Here is a 22,202-nt window from a genome sequence, read left to right as displayed (position 1 = left end):
TATTAAAAGTTGAACGTTTATCAAATTCATTAAAAGTTTCCCTCGTTATGGAAGAACAGAATTTCTATTATCATATGCCGTGCAACTTACGCGGATTGTTCTCCTCGTAGAGACAATGAGAGCCTCTGACTACTATGTTCCGAGCTCTCCATGTAAACTCTTGAATGTACGGACAATAATCTGCCAGAGATACCGAACCGCCATAGTATTGTTCCTCACCGGCTGGCACGTGGGGAATAGAGTCAAAGTTCTGGGGAACAAGAGAACACGTCGATACTTTTCACAAAATATCGCAGAGCTGCGAAACAATACTTTGCGAAAATTAACTTGTCTTACAGCGCAGACAATATATATACGGATCTATGGTTTTGTACCTGGTATTTCTTAGGCAATGGCTGCGAATATTTAATTAGATTGCACAACGCCACTGAGCTTCGATCGTCGGTGCACTCGGTTTGCAACGGGTCCTGTTTCACCTTGTTGCAGAAAGGATGGATGGACTTCCCTCTGAAAAAGAACAATCTATTACATTAAAAATATATTGTGTGTCTGTGTGTGTGAATGATTAATTTATTTTAGAGATAATGTTAAACGTGGCGTAAAGATACGTACGACAGTCGGGATGATTTCGAAGATATCCACTCCTTGCACGACTTCATCGAGAAATCGCAGCCGAGGTTCTTCCCCCATCCTAATTCTTGGGCCATCGAGTAGTTCGCGCTGTACCATCCAGTGTCCTCCATAAGAGCGAGAGTTATCCTCGAGTAAACGGGATTCTGCGTATGCGTACCCGTCATTGCTTCGTTCTGAGATAATAAAATAAACTATCAAAAACCAATATATATACATATTAGATAGTAGAAATCAAAGAAATATTTCCTTATGGTCAATTATACATTTGTATTCTGTATATTCGTTATACTATATTCATATTCTATATATTTCCAGACCTATTTTTCCTATATATTTATTATACTGTGTTTCCTGTATATTCTATATATTTCCAGACCTATTTTTCTTACACATTTATTATACTGTGTTTTCTGTATATTCTATATATCTCCAGACCTATTTTTCCTATACATTATACTGTGTTTTCTATATATTCTATATATCTTCAGACCTATTTTTCCTATATATTTATTGTACCATGTTTCCTGTATATTCTATATATCTCCAGACCTATTTTTCCTATACATTTATTATACTGTGTTTCCTGTATATTCTATATATCTCCAAACCTATTTTTCCTATACATTTATTATACCGTGTTTCCTGTATATTCTACATATCTCCAGACCTACTTTTCCTATACATTTATTATACCGTGTTTCCTGTATATTCTATATATCTCCAGAGTTATTTTTCCTATACATTTATTATACCGTGTTTCCTGTATATTCTATATATTTATATTTATAGTATATCCATATATTACATTCTGTAGAATTATTAAAAATTAATGTACATTAGATATTATTATAGAAATCAATACTTCTTCCCTCAATTACATTTATATATGTAAGTATATTTATATTCTATATATCTGTTACATTGTATATTTATATTCTATATATTCCATACATTTATTAAATTTTTACATCAAACTATCAAAAATCAATATATTTTAGATTCTAGAAATCAAAGGAATATTTCTATTTCCTCAATTACATTTATATATGTAAGGATATTTATATTTTATTTATTTGTTACACTGTATATTTGTATTCTATACATTTGTTATATTTTTATATCAACTATCCAAAATCAATGTATATCAGATTCTAGAAATCAAAGAAATTTCTTTGCTTTAAATTCTGTACTATATTACTTTCTATAGAACTATTAAAAATTAATATTATTATTAAATAATATTAGATATTCTAGAAATCAAAGAAATATTTCTTTGTTCAATTATATTTGGATATGTAAGTATATATATTTTATGTATTTATTGTACTACATATTCATATACATATATAAATGAATATATATGTATGAATACAACTGTAATATATGAATATATGAAATACAACAAATATATGAATGAATACAACTATTATTTATATATAATACTGTATATAGTATAATAAAATTATATATAATTATAATTATTATTAATATAAATTAAAATTATGTGTATATATATATAAATAATTATATTATATAATTAATATATGTATAATATAATAATATTATACATACAATAATAATATGTATAAAATTATATATTAATACAGTTGTATTCGTTCTTGATTTTCCATGATTTCGATGATTGTTTTCACAGTTCACCATAAACGCGAATTTACCTCGAACACTCGCTTTTCCCAATGCGTTAGCGCGGTGCCGTCCTCTCCCTGGTCCTCCAGCTCCGCGCCCTCCAACTCCGGACAATTGAAATGAGCCTGGACCTCGGCACGAACTCTCGGTGTGACTATCATTTGCATCGACCTCTCCACGTATCCGCCGTGTACCTGCCAATATGGCCTGACCACGGTCTTGATCGTGTTGTCACTCCACTGATGCGTTTGCAATCTATGCGTATAATAAACGAGCATGCAGCGTTTATCGGTAGATAAAGTCAAGGACACTACTAACGAGAACAGTCGCCACGATTCCTTTAGGCTTTTTCCGATAATTTGACGAAAGACTAGACTAGGAGAAATACAAAGCATTTACAAAGATTTCTTCTTTTTTTTTTTTTTTTTTATGAAAGTTCAGGGTCGCCATAGTTTACTGCGGTAGACATTTTTGCGTTCAGAGTCTTGTAGCTGGTGTCAAAAATTGAACGACCTTCAGGTGACCTTGTGTCAAGAATTGAACGACCTTCAGGTGACCTTGAGCTTTAAAATTCGGCTGTGCAAAAATTATTCGATCAGAGTCAGTTTTTTTTTTTTTTTTTTGGAAATCTTTTGCACTAGTCGGACGAAATTTATTATTTCAATATGTAACTTTTACGATTTTATTATATTTCTCCGTTCGTATCACATTTGTGACGACTCGACGACAAAGGTATACAGTGTAAAAATACACGACAATTCTTTTATAAAATTATGCAACAATTCAATAATTTTTCACGAATGCAAGAAGACGAGACTGATTTACAAAAAGTATTTAGAATGCACTATGAAAATTACAAAAAAATTTGGAACACACTGTAAAACTTAATATTCACTAATATTCACTAATATTCACTAATATTCACTGTAAAACTTAATATTCACTAACAATATTTAGAATATACTATGAAAATTACCAAAAAAATTTAGAACACACTAAAACTTAAAGTTCACTATAATATTTAGAATATACTATAAAAATTACCAAAAAAATTTAGAACACACTGTAAAACTTAATGTCCAGTATAATATTTAAAATACACCATAAAAATTATCAAAAAAATTTTAAATACACTATAAAACTTAATACTCAGTATAATATTTAGAATACACCATAAAAATTACCAAAAAAATTTTAAACACACTGTAAAACTTAATACTCAGTATAATATTTAGAATACACCATAAAAATTATCGAAAAAATTTTGAATACACTGTAAAACTTAATACTCAGTATAATATTTAGAATACACCATAAAAATTATCAAAAAAATTTTAAACACACTGTAAAACTTAATACTCAGTATAATATTTAGAATACACCATAAAAATTACCAAAAAAATTTAGAACACACTGTAAAACTCAATACTCAGTATAATATTTAGAATACACTATAAAAATTACAAAAAAAAAAAAAATTTAGAATACACCATAGAACATACTACAAAAATTCTTTCACAAAGCTACTCAAACAACTCGATAATCTTTCACAAACGTAACAGGACATCGTCGAGACTGCGAATTGCAAGAAAAAATAAATTCGCAGACGTAGCGAAGACTTCTAAGTGAAGACTTCGGACTATCATTATGTCGTTAAAACTTATTACCGATGGGCGGCACTTCCGTAATTGTACAGAAGGCCATCCTTCCCCGATGCAATGACGTCTCTCCCGAGGACACAACATAATATAAAAAACCTCGTTGCAACTTCTGCCAATATCCCGCCAGTTTATAAAACTTTAACAAAGCACCTCGGCCGGGCACCAACAATACCGGCGGAGAAAACTCGCGGGAGAGGGATATCTTTGAACCGGCTCGGATTCATTTCGTTTAACATTGTCCATTGTGTGTGGACGGGGTATAAACCGTACGAATATACGTATATGTATATAACCGCGGCAGAGGGGAGGGCTTAAATACGAAGAAGAAAGGACGAAAGAGCACGTACGTGGAAGAAGCTCACGGTCAGATGGATTTGTGGATACCAGAGAGTGGAAACCGGAAGGTGACGAGGAGGAGGAGGGTGAGATCGCCTGCTAAGCTGGAAGTCAATGCGAGGGAAACGTCAAAAGGAGAGGAGGGGAGAGGTAGCAAAGTAACGCGTTCGCCTGACACGGCCGGAACCTGTTCGTTACGGTTCGTCGATTCGGATAGAGCCAAGAATACCCGGGAACACGAGGAATTTTCCAATTTTAAAGGCAGATACACCCGACCGTCAGAGGCCGAGGATACGTGAGGGGAAAGAACTCCTCGGTGGAAGAGAAACGAGATAGACAAAGGGACATCATTGCCGGGTGATGGATCGTCGAACAAAGCGACCTATTGCTATCGACGCAGGCTAGACATGCGAGGGAACTGTTTCCACGCTAGGTCCGCGGAGGTGGACCAAAGCATTCGCACGATCGACGAAAAATTGCCTAAATTTTCAATTTTTGTATGTACTTTAATATAAATGTGTATTATTATTTGTTTATAATATACTTATATTAAATATTATATATAAATATAAATTAATTATTAAAATAAAAAATATATATATTACATATATATAAATATTATGTAATATTAATATTTATATATATTGTATATATATTAATATTATAATATTAATAAATATAATATAAATATTACTGTAACTATAAATATTTATAATATGTTACAGTATATATTATTACATAATTATATTAAATATTATATAATATTAATATTATAATATTAATAAATATAATATAAATATATTTATAATATGTTATAGTATATTATTATATATTTACAATATATTTATATTAAATATTATATATGAATATAAATTAATTATTAAAATAAAAAAAATATATATTATATATAAATTATATTATTATTATAAATATATAATATTATAATATATATAATATGCTATATTTAAAATATATTTATAATACTTTAACATAAACATGTTAAAGTTGTAAACATACACTTTATATATAAAAAAAAATCTATACTTTATGTATATATATATATAAAAGAAAAGTCGTGTATCTCTGAAGTTCAAACAGTTTGAAATATTAATAATTGTGGATACTTTCGTTCGCCTATGTGTCCACATCGGCGAACGACACACACACGTTGTGGTTTTATCAAAATTCGTCGGATACGAATAATCGGAGAGGAAATCTATACTATCTTTGAACATTAACATACTCACTTCTCGTTCAACATTGGTTTTCCGGTGTCGCTTCTCCTCGGGGTTCTAGGCTCGCCGTTCTCGTCCCGATAGAAGGCGTACAAACTCACGGAGAACCCTAGAGCGTGCAGTATCTCGTGTTTCACCGTGCTGAGCAACGTTTCCAGTTCCTGCGGCTTCGTGCCGATGCTTTTTGGACAGAGATTTGCATGGCCGGCTATCGGTCTGGAAAACATCGAACGAAAAAGTTCAATACCTTGCTATATAATATTACCTGTATAATAATATAATACCTAAATAATAATATAATAATTACTATATATAATATCTATATAATAAAATGGTGATAAAATTATATAGGTATTGTATTATTAGGTAAAATTCATAGGTATTGTATTATATATTAAAACTATAATAAAATTATGTAAGTACTATATTAGTAGGTAAAATTATATAGGTATTATATTATTATACAGGTAATAATATACCTATATAATAATATAATAATTCCAATATGTATATAATAATGTAACACAGAATAATATTGTAATAAAATTATGTAAGTATTATATTATTAGGTAAAATTATATAGGTATATTATTACCTATATAATGATATAATACCTATATAATTTTACCTAATATAATACATGTATAATAATATAATAATTCCTAGATGTAACAATATAATATCTATATAATAAAATGGTAATAAAATTGTATTATTAGGTGAAATTATTTAGATATTATATTATTATATAGGTATATTATTACCTGTGTAATTTTACCTAATAATATAATACCTATATAATAATAATTCCTATATGAAACAATATAATATCTCTATACTAAAATGGTAATAAAATTATATTATTAGGTGAAATTATTTAGATATTATATTATTATATAGGTATATTATTACCTGTGTAATTTTACCTAATAATATAATACGTATATAATAATACAATAATTCCTATATGTAACAATATAATCTATATATTAAAATGGTAATAAAATCTATATATTAAAATGGTATTAAAATTACGTGAAATTATTTATAAAATGGTATTGAAATATATTGAAATGGTAATAAAATTAGGTGAAATTATTTATAAAATCTATATATTAAAATGGTAATGAAATTAGTCGAAATTATTTAGATATTATATTATTATATAGGTATATTGTTACCTATAAAATTTTACCTAATAATAAAATACCCATAAAATAAAATTATATAGGTATATTATCACCTATGTAATAACATAATACCTATACAATAATTTCTGTAAATTTTTTTCGCGTCTTCTCCATAGTCTGATCCGAACCTAACCTAAACGGACACCGGTGGTTTAATTGTAATTAACAGCGTCGCATCGTGGGACGACAGAGAGAGAGAGAAGGAGACGAGAGCAGGCAAATAATTTACCTGTCCAACGCTGCCTCTGTTTGGCAATGCGCTGCGTAAGCCACGGTTAATCCTTTATGGCATCTTTCAGTTTGCATGGCGGATACGTAGAAGACAAAATCAGCGCCATCTATGCCGGGCCCTGCCTTGCTTCCCTCCGCTATGCCGCAATTATGCCCCGTCGCGTTGCACGTTCTGCAAACCTGATCGTTAAGTAAATCCATTACATCCCGCTACTTCCCTCCCCGAATGTGCTGCAAATAATTCTGTTAATTCTACGAAGTATCTGTCGCTTGAGCAACTGCGATTTGCAGCGCACTGTTGTTTAAACTCTCGACGATTATTGTACCTTTTTTTTTTTTTTTCTTTCAACTCGGTCAGTTGTACAAATAAAACTGACGTCACTCTGTGGAAAACGAATAATCGCGCGATGATGTTCCAGCTGATCTCATTTTCAACTGTTCTGACAATCGTGAGGTCGGTTCTTTTTTTCTTTTTTTTCGAAAATGATTTTTAATGAACGTTGAACATTAAACAGAGTTTAAATAGCAAAGCACGTTAAGATGTCCTTGAATTTTTGGCAACACGAAATCGTGCGAAGACAAGTTCCGATGTTCAAAATGATCCTTTTCTTTTCACAGAGTCGCGTCACTTTGAATGATCAATAGTTTCATTCAGCTACTCGCTGAGAAAACTCGACCGATAAGCGAAACGATTGAACTCCTTACGTCAAGATGATCCTCCGGCACGACTACCTCGCCGCACATCGTGGTAGGTCGACAGGTGTCTATACAGTGGGTGTGATGATCTTTGACGAACACCTGGCTACTCTCGCATTTCCTGAAACACGCAGCAGAGTGCATCCATGTGAACAATCGCGTGTATATCACGTTTTCACGTCCAACAATCGGAGGATTCGAGCTTCGTGGCGAGATCGACCACGAACCAACCCCCGTCGTTGCACCGTGATCTGGAAAACTTTTGACTAACATCGATCCGTACACTTTTTATGCGGCTGTACATGCACGTTTCATACGTATGTATGGCGGGGTGCATCGGGAAAGGAAACGCTACAATAGAGGCAAGGATAAAACGGACTCTTGGGAGAAACCGACATCGAGGGTATAAGTGCACTCTGTTACGTAAACGTCCGCGATCGAGGAGCGTTCCTGAGACGTAGAAAAATATCGTCATTCCTGGTGTTTTGGATTTTTAAAGCGCACGAGTCTTTCCAAGATTCGTGCAGACGAACACTCCAGAGAAGCTCTCCCCTTTGCTCTTTTTCTTTTTCTCTAATTTTATTTCATTAATTCTGCTTTTCGCTCAGGAATGAAGAATGAAGAAGAGAAGTTCCGCCGTTTTTTTCTTGTTTATTTTACTTCGTTGTATTTCAGGAATAAATAATGAAGACTCCAGATAAGGGAATAAAGATGAAGAATCCAGAGAAGTTCGCTGATTTGTTTTTTTTTTTTTATTTTAATAATTTTAATATTTCATTTTAGTATTTTCATTTTAATATTTAAATATTTATTTTATTTTTATCATATTTATATTATTTATATTTAATGTTTAAATATTTATTTTATTTTTATCGTATTTGTATTATTTATATTTAATGTTTAAATATTTATTTTATTCTTATCATATTTATAATATTTATATTCAATGTTTAAATATTTATTCTATTTTTATTATATTTATATTATTTTATATTATATTATTTATTATATCATTTTTTTACTATATTTATATTATTTATATTATATTATTTATTATACAATATAATTTTAATTTATATAATATAATATAATTTATATTATTTATTATATTATATTTTTTTTTTATTATATTTATTGTACTTTTATTTTTATTTTCCCGAGATGTATCCAAGAATGAAGACGAAAACTCCAGAGAAGTTCACCCCTTTATTTTACGTTTTATTTTATTCATTTTATTTCACTACACTTTACCCGGGATGCATTCGAGGAATGCAAGTACGAGAAATTGAAGCGATCGACTTTGAATGAAATTAATGAGACGAAAGCGCAAGTGAATGAATTAGAGGAAAGTGACGAGAGCTTGGGTCGACGAGTTTCTTAAATCTTTATTCTATCGTAAATAGAGGGACGAGCGAGTGATACGGATTTAAAAGATTCAAACGACTATCGGTTATCAATTATTGAGACAGCAGCTTCGTAAAGTGGATGGTTTCGAAGGTTTCAGTATTCTAGCGACGCGACTGATTTAATTTGCAGCGCGTAATTTCAGATATCTCGTTAACACAGAAGTAAATAGTACGTAAATGCAGGTACGATGTTCTAAAATATACAGCGAAGAGCTATAAATCGTCGATAATTTAAACTGACATAACGATCAACTTAGTCTCATTTTGTCTGTTTTCGAGACAGTTCTTCTTCGAAACTGATTTTAAGTTCAAACGTTCGCAAGAACATTAAAGAAATTTTTCCGCAGCTAGATTTATTGTCATTTTGAACAGAGTTGGCTAACTGGCGGCCTAACTTTTCTGACTGCTAGTACTATCCCCTCCACTGCATCGATCCCATGCTAGCACTATCCCCTCCATCTGACTGCTAGTACTATCCCCTCCACTGCATCGAGCCCTCGTCCCCACTTTTCTGACTACTAGCACTATCCCCTCCACGGCATCGATCCCACCACTTGCTTAGTAGAGGGGATCGATGCAGTGGAGGGGATAGCCATTAGAAAAGTGGGGGCAAGGGCCCGCAGGCAGCCAGTTAGCTCTCGTTTCGAAGATTCAAGTGTTACCTTTACGACCCCTTGAAACTTGTTGCACGATTTCTTTTTCATAATTTTTTTTTTTTATTAAACTCTGAATCCCAGGACCAAACGACGAAAATTCTGACGTTGCGTCAACATTTCATCCTATTGTTCAAAATTTTATAAAATCGGTGGGGGAAAAATCGTACAGCAAGTTTCGAGGAATTGTTGTAAAACTTTAATTCTCAAGACAGTTATAAAAAGAATTTTTTAATGTTTTCACACAGATATAAATTTTGACGACAATGCAAAACCATCATTTGAAAGAAGAACGAGCTCTGCACTGTCAAAGTACAAATTTCACTCTTTCACACTCTCAAAAGGTTAGGTTGCACGATCATTTATGTTTCCTTTTTCTTTCAGTTGTGTCATCGATTTAATTGAACGATCACGTTTACGTTCAAGTTGTACAGAGTTGTGTCAATTTAAATGTTTCATTACCGTTGCTACAGTTACGCTCCTCGTACGAAAAAAAAAAAAAAAAATTAATTTGACCTCTCAAACGGATCAACGTGCGCACGTAACTCGAGAGGCAAATTGGCCCGTCCTTTCCACCTCTGCTTCGGCAGAGAACGAGAAACGCGTGTAATTTTCCCCTTTCCCTCGAATGACGTTTGTACCGGTATCAGCAGCTTTTTCACGAGGCCCCTGAAATTGCAAGATTTTATCTCGAGAAACGTCGCTCGATAAAACATCATCGATAAAAAGACGGCCGAAATCTTTCGCTCTTCCCCTCTCCGTGTCAGCGAGAACTTGGCATGGAAAAGCAAGAAAATAAACGACGATGAACCGATGTGTTTCAATGAGGGGGGAGGGAGAGGAGAAGGTAAATTGGTTGGAAACTGGTTAAATATTTACGAAAAGAATTTCTCCCGAACGAGCCAACACAGCGCGCAGGATTTTAAGGGCCGTCGTTAAAGCGTATATATATATTGAAACTGTAAATTCAAGGGAGATTTAAAGGCACATCCGCGAAAACCTGATGGCACTTACGACGTTGGCAGGATTTCCCAGAAACTGAGCCGGATCGAGAGAAAGAGAGAGAAAGAAAGAGGAGAGATGAAACCGATAATGAAAGAGAGTGCAGATGACGGCGAGTCGTATAAAAGCGGGAGTTATGGAGAATGGCCGGCTGAAGTGGGGATTTCAAATGATTTAAACCGCAGATTTTCGGGGGGAGCCCGATCGTACCGATCGTAGTACGTTACGTAAATTGACCGGAGCGACAGATTAACGGATCGAGGACCATTTAACTACGACGTGACGTCGCGGCGCCCGCAAAACTGTCTACAATTTCTTTCTTTTTCGGTTTCGGCGAAATTCGGAATTCGAAATTCGATTTTCGAACACGCTGCGAGAGCGTTTCGCCAAATAACTCTCGTTATGTTTGCAATGCTTGTTTATATGTTGTTTCATCTTGAAACGAAACAAACTGGGGGGGGGGGGGAAATTAAATTATAAATTGTCGTTGTTAATTCGAATGTCAGATCAAATTTGACTATCAAGTGTTTAACAATCGAGCACATGTCCGAAATAATGATAATAATCCGAATTTCAATGAACAACGTGTACAGGGTGTTTCATGATTTCTTAGACGCTTTCGAAAAAAATGTCTCGAGAAATGAAAGTCAGTCGGTGGTAAGGTTCTTCGTAAGTGGAGGGGCTCAAGTGTATTTCAAACTCACCTCCGCTACTTTAAGCGAAAAATACTTTTTAATATCTTTTGTTAAAAAAAAAAAAAAAAAAATACGTACGAATGATGAAAAATGTATCGTACCAAAGATGAAGAGAGACAAGTCTCATCTCTAACGCGTGAATTTCATTTCACAAAATCATAGTTAAAACATCCTTTCCTAGTCAGAAGCTACTAATCTCTCGACATAAGTAGGTCAATACCATTTTTTTTTCCTTTTTATAAAAATTATTTTCTATATCAAGCAATTTTTGATTTAAAAAAAAAAAATCGAAAATATTCGTAACTCGCGGTCCTGCGTATGAATATAAATATAGATAATTTTACGAGCGATCGTTGATCGCGACCGAGAGAGGAGCAGCGAGGGAAGGAGACGTAACGAGAGAAACGAAAGTAGTTATGAGTTTCGGAGATGGGACGGGTAAATAGATTTGAGAAAGTAAGAAAATGGAACGGCCGGTTTGCAGGACGGTTTCGTTTCTGGCATACGGTTTCTTTTATCGAGTTGGCCAGATCCAATAGGGATTACGAGAGCTGGATGGAAACGGGATAGGGTAGCGCGCAGTACGCCTCTCTCTCTCTCTCTCTCTCTCTCTCTCTCTCTATCTCGCTCGCAGGATTTCCTCCAGATCCTCTCGCGCTTCGATTCATAAATATCCCCCGGCTATGTAATACCTCGCCGAGAAGACTCCCACGAGTCTACCCGCATGATATTCACCATCGAAACAACTTCCTTCGACAACATTTTTACCCCCCCCCCCCCCCCCTTTCTTGCCCGTTTCAATCCGTTTTGCTTCCCTCGAACACCATAGAAATTCGCTTTGTCGCGTGTTGCGACGTATCGACGACAGAGTTCGAACACAATAAATTACAGTTAAAAATTTTCAGTCTCACTCGCCGATTGTAAATTGGAAAGTAAATCGATCATTGATCAGAGGAAGCTATTACTTACGATTTAATCGATTGGTGATGTTGATAATAATCATCAGTTGTGCCTTGTGACTAATAATAAATTTGAGAATTTTATAATAATAATTAGTTATTTCTTACGATTTGTAATTTATGATTAATTACGATTAATAATAAATGTTAATCGGCGATTATCAATTGCCAGTTGTCACATCGAGCTTGAGGGTTAGGAACTTGCTGAGAGCAAGTTGTTTCTTATGATTTGATTGATTGGTAATGTTGATCGTAAGTTATTTCCTATGATTAATTACGATTAATAATAATAATAATAGTTATTCTTTACGATTCGACTGATTAATAATAAATGTTAATCGAGTTGTCAAGCATCGAGTTTGAGGTTAGGAACTTGCTGAAAGCAAGTTGTTTCTTATGATTTAATTGATTAGTAATATTAATAATAATGTTAAGTAAGTTATTTCTTATAATTAATTACGATTAATAATAATAATAATAGTTATCTTTTACAATTCGATTGATTAATAATAAATGTTAATCGAATTGTCAAGTATCGAATTTGAGGTTAGGAACTTCTTGAAACGAAGTTGTTTCTTATGATTTAATTGATTAGTAATATTAACAATAACGTTAAATAGATTATTTCTTATAATTAATTACGATTAATAATAATAATAATAGTTATTCTTTACGATTCGATTGATTAATAATGAATGTTAATCGGCGATTATAAATTGTTAGCTGTCAAACATCGAGTTTGAGGTTAGGAACTTCTTCTTGAAATGAAATTGTTTCTTGTGACTAATTGTAATTTTATAATAATAATTTGTAATAATGATTAATTACGATTAATAATAAATATTAATTGGCGATTATCAATTGTCAGTTGTTAGATCGAGTTTGAGGTTAGAAACTTGCTGAAAGTAAGTTGTTTCTTATAATTTAATTGATTAGTAATGTTAATCGTAAGTTATTTCCTATGATTAATTACGATTAATAATAATAATAATAGTTATTTCTTGCAACTCGACTGATTAATAATAAATGTTAATCGAGTTGTCAAGCATCGAGTTTGAGGTTAGGAATTTCTAGAAATGAAGCTGTTTCTTATGATTTAATTGATTAATTATGTTGAGTAAGTTATTTCTTATGATTAATTACGATTGACAATAATAATAATAGTTACGTTTTACGATTGATTAATAATAAATGTTAATCGAAGATTATCAATTGCCAGTTGTTACATCGAGTTTGAGGTTAAGAGCGTTGTTTCTTTCTGATTAATAATATTAATAGTTACTTCTTACGATTTAAATAATAAATAATAAATGTTACCCGGCGATTATCAATTGTTAATTGTTACAACGAATTTCATCTAAATATACCTAGAAATGTAATAAAGGAAGAGACAGATAGGAAAACAGCAGAAATACGCTTATGAAGAGAAATATTTATCTTGAAGGGAGGTTGATATTCGTGCATATTTCCATCTCTCGTGTTATTTTAACTCTTTGTTTCCTTTCGTATTTGTCTTTGAAATTACTCTACTTCAATCTAATGATTTGGCCATTATCAAATTTCAGACCCGATATGTCATCCTCTGTAAAAGAATTTCATTATACTAAAATTTTCACCGGTAAAGATTGTCTCGAAGAAACAGGTTTTCTGACGAATTTCCTTTACATCGTGCAATTAACCATTTCAGTGCTCTATTTCTGAGAACGTGCACTTGCGTGCTTAATTATTTTTAAGTTGCGACGAGTATGCTCGAGCGAAAGCGGAGCAAGTGCATTCGCTGTAAAACTGAACTAAATTGTAGTGAAACGACCAAACTGTGTTTTTCAGTTGGTTTACCGTAAAATCATATTTCATTGTATCTTAAAAAATTATGTTACAATCAATGACAATTATTTACCAGTCAATTGTTATTAATTACAATTGATGGCAATTTTTCTTTTCTGTTGTGAAAATTACGAATTATTACGTTTCTCTGTTTTACCTAAATTTTCATCAGATTTCTTCTACTGCTTTCCCCGACGAGTATACTCGACATAAACGTTGAAATATCTTTAGTTTCTCGTTGTTACAGTTTCTGTTACTTTGACTTTCGGCATAAAAATTTTTGAGGTAAATTTTCGGCATTCAGTTGACATTTAGCAACCTTCGTATTCTGCTCTCCTCTCCTTCTTCGCTGTCAAATAATCATCGGCGAGTCTACAGGGAAACGTAAGGAGCCCCGATGATAAGCAAACCTCAAGAACCATAATATTATTGCAACATGCAAGCAACAACCCGCAACATCTTGAACCTCAAGCTTGCGAAGCTGGTGTGTTTGACTAAGGTATTACTACGTCGAAATCCAAAATAAGTGTACGAAGCTTACGGTTTCGTAGAATTTTAACGCGCGCGCGCGCACAGAATGTAAAATCTTTCGCCACGACGTCGTATCTGAGAGAAAGAACAGATTTTTGTTGAATTATCGGAGGGTGAATCAAGTTATCGCGCGTTTTCCACGTGGAATGATCAATATGGCTATCGGTCAGATGCCCGGTAATTGATGATCGCGCTTTATCTCGCGTTACCAAACGTCAGAGAGCACGTGTAATCGGTCGTACGACGTGTGTTTCTCTCTGTTGTACTCCATGTTCGACGTATTAATAAATCCACAACACAGCGAAAAATACGGTGCGTTTAATGAAAATGTGAACGCCATTTCTCTGAAAAAAAGAGACATTCTTCAAAAATTTTGCAGATCAAAAGTATTGTAATACTAATACTTCGAGCTGCTTGAAATCATTATCTTCTCAAAGTACCCAAGACTGGTTTCCTCCATTAAACTAGTGTTTCACAGGACTTTGAAAAGTACAATTTGATTGTCATCCGAGCATCTAAATTTGTAAAGACGCGCAAGAGAAATGATCGATTCTGGGTACTAAATTGAAAGTTCCTGAAAAAAGCTTCACGGTAAGGCTAACCTTACGTTACGTCAGAACCTTCCGAGCTTCCAAATTTTTAATTTTAATTCTTCACGCTGCAGCAACTTCAAAGTTGATAAAACCAACAAAGAAGCGAAAGGCTAGATAAAAGAAAAAACGAACGACTTCGAAATTTATCAACAAAAACTGCAAGTTTTCGCGATAAATTATATTTCAGACTTGTTTATAAAGATGTCGCAATGTCCCATATCCGCGAATATTAAAGCAGCCCCAAACACGCATTTTTGACAATTCTCTGGACAATTGGATTTCCGTGGACAGACCCAGGCTCGTTTGACCGGGGATTTGAAAATGTTTGGACAATCACGAGGGACGCGTGTGTTAACAACGGAACGCCCGAGTCGTCGAATTCGAGAAATATGGAAGTCTTTGCAAAAACTGTCTCGTGTGCTGAAAAATTGGAAACGGTGGAAAGCGTGTCTCATCGCTGGTGCTGGAGATTGAACACACTATTAACCCATTGGCTGCTTTCGGCTCCTGAAGACGCATTCAAGATTTGCTTTCTGGGTGCTGGTTGGCGGCCATAGGCGCTCGACTTACTTCAGTCCCGCCGAAACGGAGAGGCGCCTATGGGCGCTCACTTCACGCTGCTCGAATCCAACTGAAGGCGTCTACAGGCGCTCGACGAATGTCATCGACAATAATCGCAGCAAACCTCACATTGGATCAGACGCGAGTGAATTCTAATTCAACAATCGCGTCTTCCGTTAGTCGTGTGTTATTGAAACGTGATTACTTTACAGTTATTTCATTCGACACCCTAAAACTGCAAAGGTGTGGTAATAAATTAATCACAGAAGGGCGCAAATGCGTAGGGTGTAGAAAACGTAAAGAGAAGAAGAGAGACGCATTACAAACGCAAGAAACGCGATGCGGAATTATTTATTGACCCGTGTTTCGAATTATACCACACTTTACTAGATCATTAGATATATTAATGCGACATTGGACACACTATTGATCGAGAGCGTTTTAATGGCATTTCAAGCGTACCTTCGACCCGTGCGAAATAGTTTTACAAAAAGAATATTTCTTTTTTTTTTTCAAAGGAATGACGCCTCACGTTCTTATTAAATACACCGTAGTAGAATTCATCAGCCACGACTGTGTCACTGTTCTCTCGAATAAAACTTCGTTCCGACATGGTTCGAATTTTTATCTGATGGAAGTATATACCACGTTCTTTCCTTAGAGTTAGATAGTGAAATAGATTCGGTAGGAGGATGAGCTGCACGGTAATGCAGAAAGTGTGTCGCTGCAACAAATCCGCACTCCCGGCATTACGTTGGGGCTGGAGCAAGTACGCTTGAATAGCGCTTTCCAACTGCATCGAACTCCTTCAAGTTCGTCAAATGATGAAATTCTTGGAAGAGAGCTTTTCGGTGACTCGCCTCGCATCGCGAGGAAAGAAAATATTTTTGCGCTTCGCTCCGGAAAGAGACTCGCTCGGAGGAGATGGAAACGAAGGAATGTGTGTATTTTAACAGTCTTTCACGAGTATCCGAACGCGAGAAATAAACAAATTTGTCGATTCAGTTCGGCAAAGTTGCTGTAATAAAATGCATTCTGTTTCCTGGTTTAATCGAAACGACGTGTAATATTTGTACAACGTTCGTTCAATCCCTTGGTTCGATTTGAATAAAAAAAAAAAAAGAACCAAGAGCCGTGGAATTTGCATGATTCACACTTCGATTCTTCAAACTGGAGATTGATAAATACAAATTATACCCAACTTTGATTTCAATTCTCAGCCGACGAGGATTGAAAATCACGAGGCAAGGGATTGAATCAAGCCATTAATAAATTATTCAGTTTATTAATAAATTTAGTCGCTGATAAATTATTTTTATACCGAGTGGTATGAAAACAATTTATTTATCAAGGGATAATTTATTTATCAATTCATTTGTTTATAAATTATTTATAAAGGGAAAACAACTGCCGATACGATTTGTCCGGCATTTCTCACGAAGAAACGTTTCGAATAAAAGTTGATCAGTTTATTAAACGAAAACGTAAACTGCGATATAAAAAAAATTCCAAAAACTTCCTCGGTAAATTTCCAGTTTAACTACTTTCTTCAAATTTTGCCCATTAACGAGAACTACGTAACTTGTTTTGGTAACGGAACGAAGCGTTTATCAAAAGAAACAGTAGTTTTCCAAATTGGGAGGGGAAATTCCATTTGGATGAAAAATCACCTGTATCAAACGATTTCTGTCGACAAAGTTTCTTCGTACTTTCAAAAACGACGTAGACATTCGAGGCGAAACAAAATTAGCTTTTAGCGAGATTGACGCAACAACGGTTCGATGAAAAGAGAAAAAAAATAATCGTGAATCTTTATCTTATAGTCTCTGTAGCGAGTATAGTTGAAATGGTCTGAAAATTTCAAATGACGCGAAATAGACGGTCGTTTTTGTGGAAAGGCGATTTGACGGCAAAGAGAGAAAAAGAGAGAGAGAGAGAGGGGGGGGATCACGCTGGCATGCAAAAGCTACGAAAGATAGGAAAATGCTGGAGGCAGAGAGAAAGGAAACAGCGAGAACAGCGGCCAAGAGATGGAGAATAAACGAGGGAAACGATCCGATTAAAAGTTTGAACAGGTACCCGCTGGTCGCGGTAAAGTGGCGCTTGCGTGCATTTTCTCCTAATGGATTTTAGAGTACCTAAACGAATGAATGAACCGTAACTTCGTGAATTTTCACTACAATCGACCAATTTTAATCATTACTGATACATTCACCGCAAATTCTTATATACGGCTTGCGTTCACGATTTTCCAGGTTAACCTCAATCCTAACACTTTGCACTCGACAAACTATTTTTTAATTTTCTTTTTCTTTTTTTTTGGCAATTTAAAATTAACAAGTGTCAATGCAAGAGTTCCTGTGATGAAAACTGATGTCGAGTGCAAAGGATTAAATTACTTCTTGCTGGAAAACGATTTTCTCGATGTATCGATCATCTGAGATTAATGTTTAGGTTATGAGGTTAGGTTATGTAGGTATTTATGATTTTTATTATTACGACATATTATTATATATTTTAAGATTTTTATTATTATGATATATTCTTGTATATTTTAAGATTTTTATCATTATGATATATTCTTGTATATTTTAAGATTTTTATCATTATGATATATTCTTGTATATTTTAAGATTTTTATCATTATAACATATCATTATATATTTTAAGATATTTATTATTATGATATTAAGATATTATTATTATATATTTTGAGATTTTTATCGTTATAATATATTATTATATATTTTAAGATTTTTATTATTATGATATATTATTGTATATTTTAAGATTTTCATTATTGTGATATATTATTATATATTTTAAGATTTTTATCATTATGATATATTATTGTATATTATCATTATATTATTGTATATTTATGATTTTTATTATTGTGATATATTATTATATATTTTAAGACTTTTATCATTATAATATATTATTATATATTTTAGGATTTTTATCATTATGATATATTATTGTATATTTTAAGATTTTTATCATTATAACATATTATTATATATTTTAAGATTTTTATTATTATGATATATTATTATATATTTTAAGATTTTTATCATTATGATATATTATTGTATATTTTAAGATTCTTATCATTATAACATATTGTTATATATTTTAAGATTTTTATCATTATAATATATTATTATTTTATTAATTATAATATATTATTATTTTAAGATTTCTATTATTGTGATATATTATTATATATTTTAAAATTTTTATCATTATGATGTATTATTGTATATTTTAAGATTCTTATCATTATAACATTATTATATATTTTAAAATTTTTATTATTACGACACATTATTACATATTATTATTACGACACATTATTACGATTATTATTATTTTACTTTTATTACATGGTAAATTACCAAAGTCGAATAGACAGAAAATATAAATACAATTTTTATTCCTTCTGCGCACGCTTGCAATTTATAGTCCTGGTCCTGACGTAAACGTCAGTTTTAAATTTGATCAACTCCCGCTGCAGAACGAAATTTTCTTAACCAATATCGATCACCTCGCGAGGATTAATAATATTGGATCGTATTATGGTGAAAATCACCATTGACGTCGCAATAACTCGTTCGTAAGTTACCAGAGCAGAGCAAGTGGATTAAAATGAATTAATGATACGTTCCATTCGATTTCGTTTATGTATTCAACAAACGTTGATCTAATTTACGACGTCGACGAAGATTAATAATGGATGGCAACTTAGGTGTCAGTAACTAATGTTACGCTACTTGTTCCGCAGCTTCAGATCAATATTGTATACCACGTGTCCGTCTTCCTTAGAAGACAAATGACGTTCCTTGATAACAGCGCGCATACCGCAACTGACAGTAATTAATGCCAAATACTGACATATCACGTTCCTTTGAGCTGCATAGCGCCGTCGGCTCATTTCACTTTGCTATTGAATAACAAATTCTATGGAACAAGAAGAGGAAACGAGTTACGAAAACGCGTTTCTTTCTTTCCGATGTTTAAACAGGTAATTTTCCTGAAAAATGACAATTCGAAATTTTGTCATTCTGTGTTTTTCAGCGTTTTCGTTTTCGCAAACATCGGGCGTGAACATTTATCGAGTTGATTTTTATTTCATTTGTTTGAATTTGTCTGCACAATTTAGTTAATTTTAGACAAAATGATATTCCACGTGGGCGAATAAAGTTTCATCGTGCGACGCTTCGTTTTCGAGAGAATTTTCCAACGAGACACATTCGAAAATGACGTCTCGAACGACAAAATTTTATTCCCACAATTTTCGTTTATTTTTATGTATAGAACATCCTCGTGTCGATTGTTCTTGCCCAATAAGAAATTCAAGTGTATCTGAGGAATTTTCAAACTCTCTTCAAACGAAGATTGTGAACATTTCATTCTCTCTTTTCGACTCATGTTTTCACACAGGATCGTATTGCTACTCCACTCGTTCTGAAACACCCTGTATACAGCAGCAGGATGTCTCGTGTTTGAGAAATCAATCATACATGTATCGAGAGACTTTTCAAAATCCATTTTCTTCAAAACGACAAAACTTTATTCTACACTCTTTCATTTATCCCCATTTCTGCACACAGAACACGTAAGGAATTAACCAAATTCAAGTTTATAACACTCGAGAAAAAAGATTTCAAACTCGACTTCCTTTCGAAAATTCACGAAAAGAAAAATTTAATACTGGAAAAAAAAGTCTGTTATTATAATTATATTCCCCCAATGAAACAATGAAACAATAAAAAATTAAAAAGAAAAAAACATGTGTATGTAAAAGTTATTTTTGTTTTGTGTCGTTCAGTGTTTCAGTGACCGTTCTGCATCTCGGTAGCCATTCTATAGTACAAGCTGCATGCTATATTCCGTTGCTGAACAGGATGCAGCCGGCTTTGCGACAGATCCGTCGCGTGTGTTCTCATCTGCGTACCCGGCAGGACAAATTCCCCGATATCGGAGCGCCGGAGCAAGCTTTGCGAAAATAAGAAACGCTCTCCTACCGTCTAGATGCCGTGTGGGTTCCGCGTAGGCTTGTTGAATAATGTAACGAATTCTCTTCCGCGCCGCGGAAGAAGCCCCTTTCTTCCACCCATCCTTTCTTCCTCCCCCCCCTAGTCCGTTCTTCTCCCGGTTCTCCTCGTCTTCTCGCGTCCGGTCGAAGCTCAACCGGAACGTCAAAAGTCATTGAAAATCCCGGAGGTCTCGTGCAAAATTGATCCGCCGCGTGGATTTCGTTATCCGCGACCCGCCAGTACTTTGAATTTGGAAGCAGCGTCGTCGTCCCAAAGAATCCCGAGTGAAACGAATAATCGTGAATAACAATATCTGAACAATACCAGCCAGTTGTCATTCACAGTCATTCACAGATTCGTTTCTAAGAAGAAAGGAGATTTCTAAAAAATGGAAATTCATAAGAAGAGGAAATGCAATTGCAGCAGATTTTTTTTCACCGCAACAGAAAGAAAAGAAAAAAGAAAAGAGAAACTTGCAAAGTTTCCGTATCGCGTCATAGATTTCATTTTGTTTTAATTCATTTCATTTCATTTTTTTTTTTTCATCGCACGTTTTCAGGGCCCTAGGACCATTACCATTTTCGTGTCACATCCTGCCGTACCGACTCGGGCAGTTTTTGCATCGCAGCGCCACCAGTGGTGAGAATTGAAATGAAAAGATATGGACAGCGTTGCCATGTCTGTTTCGAGAATTATTTATCGAATTGATGAATTCTGCTTCATCAATGAAGGAATACAATAACAGATTTAAAACGGAGATTGATGAAAATTGAGATGAAAAATTTAGTATATTATAAATTTAGTAAAAGTGTTAGAAAAGAGTGATTAAATAATATATTTAGACGTATCAAGAAAATATTTCTGCGCGTTGTAAATTATTTCTTCCAAATCATCCGCTTTCGAAAATTTCGAAGTGTCAAATTCATTTTCTCAAACGATATTATACGCTTTCTTTCCTTTTTTTTATTTTTTTTAGTACAATGTTACTTGTTAAGATGAATTCACTCAGCTGCACTCTCACTTACTATTATAAATTGTTAATAAAAATGATACAAAGTGATATATACGTTAGCATTTAGGATTCATCAGAAATTTCACAGTACAGTGAATTTTTAGAAACTTGAATTAAGATTTTTCGTATATAAGTAAAAGTGTATTAATTTATTTCGTATACAAATAAGAGTATTTAAGTACATAACTAGAATTAAGATTTCTCGTATATAAATAAAAGTGTGTCAATTTATTTCGTATGTAAATAAGAATATTTAAGTAGTACATAACTAGAATTAAGATTTCTCGTATATAAA

At 33.4% G+C, this 22,202-nt stretch overlaps 1 protein-coding gene across 4 annotated transcripts in view; it reads right to left on the bottom strand.

Annotated features, from left to right (window-relative positions):
* The window catches only part of LOC122528626 (leishmanolysin-like peptidase), a 110,639-nt gene that overhangs the window by 4,826 nt on the left and 83,611 nt on the right, over positions 1 to 22,202 (bottom strand). For 2 of the 4 annotated variants that reach the window (XM_043653946.1, XM_043653948.1), the window contains 7 exons: positions 7,639 to 7,750; positions 6,932 to 7,113; positions 5,525 to 5,728; positions 2,310 to 2,535; positions 613 to 806; positions 375 to 522; positions 91 to 250 (listed from right to left, as the gene is read on the bottom strand). In XM_043653946.1, coding sequence (XP_043509881.1) covers positions 91 to 250; positions 375 to 522; positions 613 to 806; positions 2,310 to 2,535; positions 5,525 to 5,728; positions 6,932 to 7,113; positions 7,639 to 7,750 — 1,226 coding nt within the window. The remainder of the gene's footprint in view (positions 1 to 90; positions 251 to 374; positions 523 to 612; positions 807 to 2,309; positions 2,536 to 5,524; positions 5,729 to 6,931; positions 7,114 to 7,638; positions 7,751 to 22,202) is intronic. The other 2 variants (XM_043653947.1, XM_043653949.1) reach the window with 1 other exon arrangement.

This window comes from Frieseomelitta varia, unplaced genomic scaffold (assembly GCF_011392965.1).
Source record: "Frieseomelitta varia isolate USP_RPSP 00005682 unplaced genomic scaffold, Fvar_1.2 scaffold_254, whole genome shotgun sequence".
Classification (NCBI taxonomy): domain Eukaryota; kingdom Metazoa; phylum Arthropoda; class Insecta; order Hymenoptera; family Apidae; genus Frieseomelitta; species Frieseomelitta varia.
This window is presented reverse-complemented; position numbering and strand designations above follow the sequence as displayed.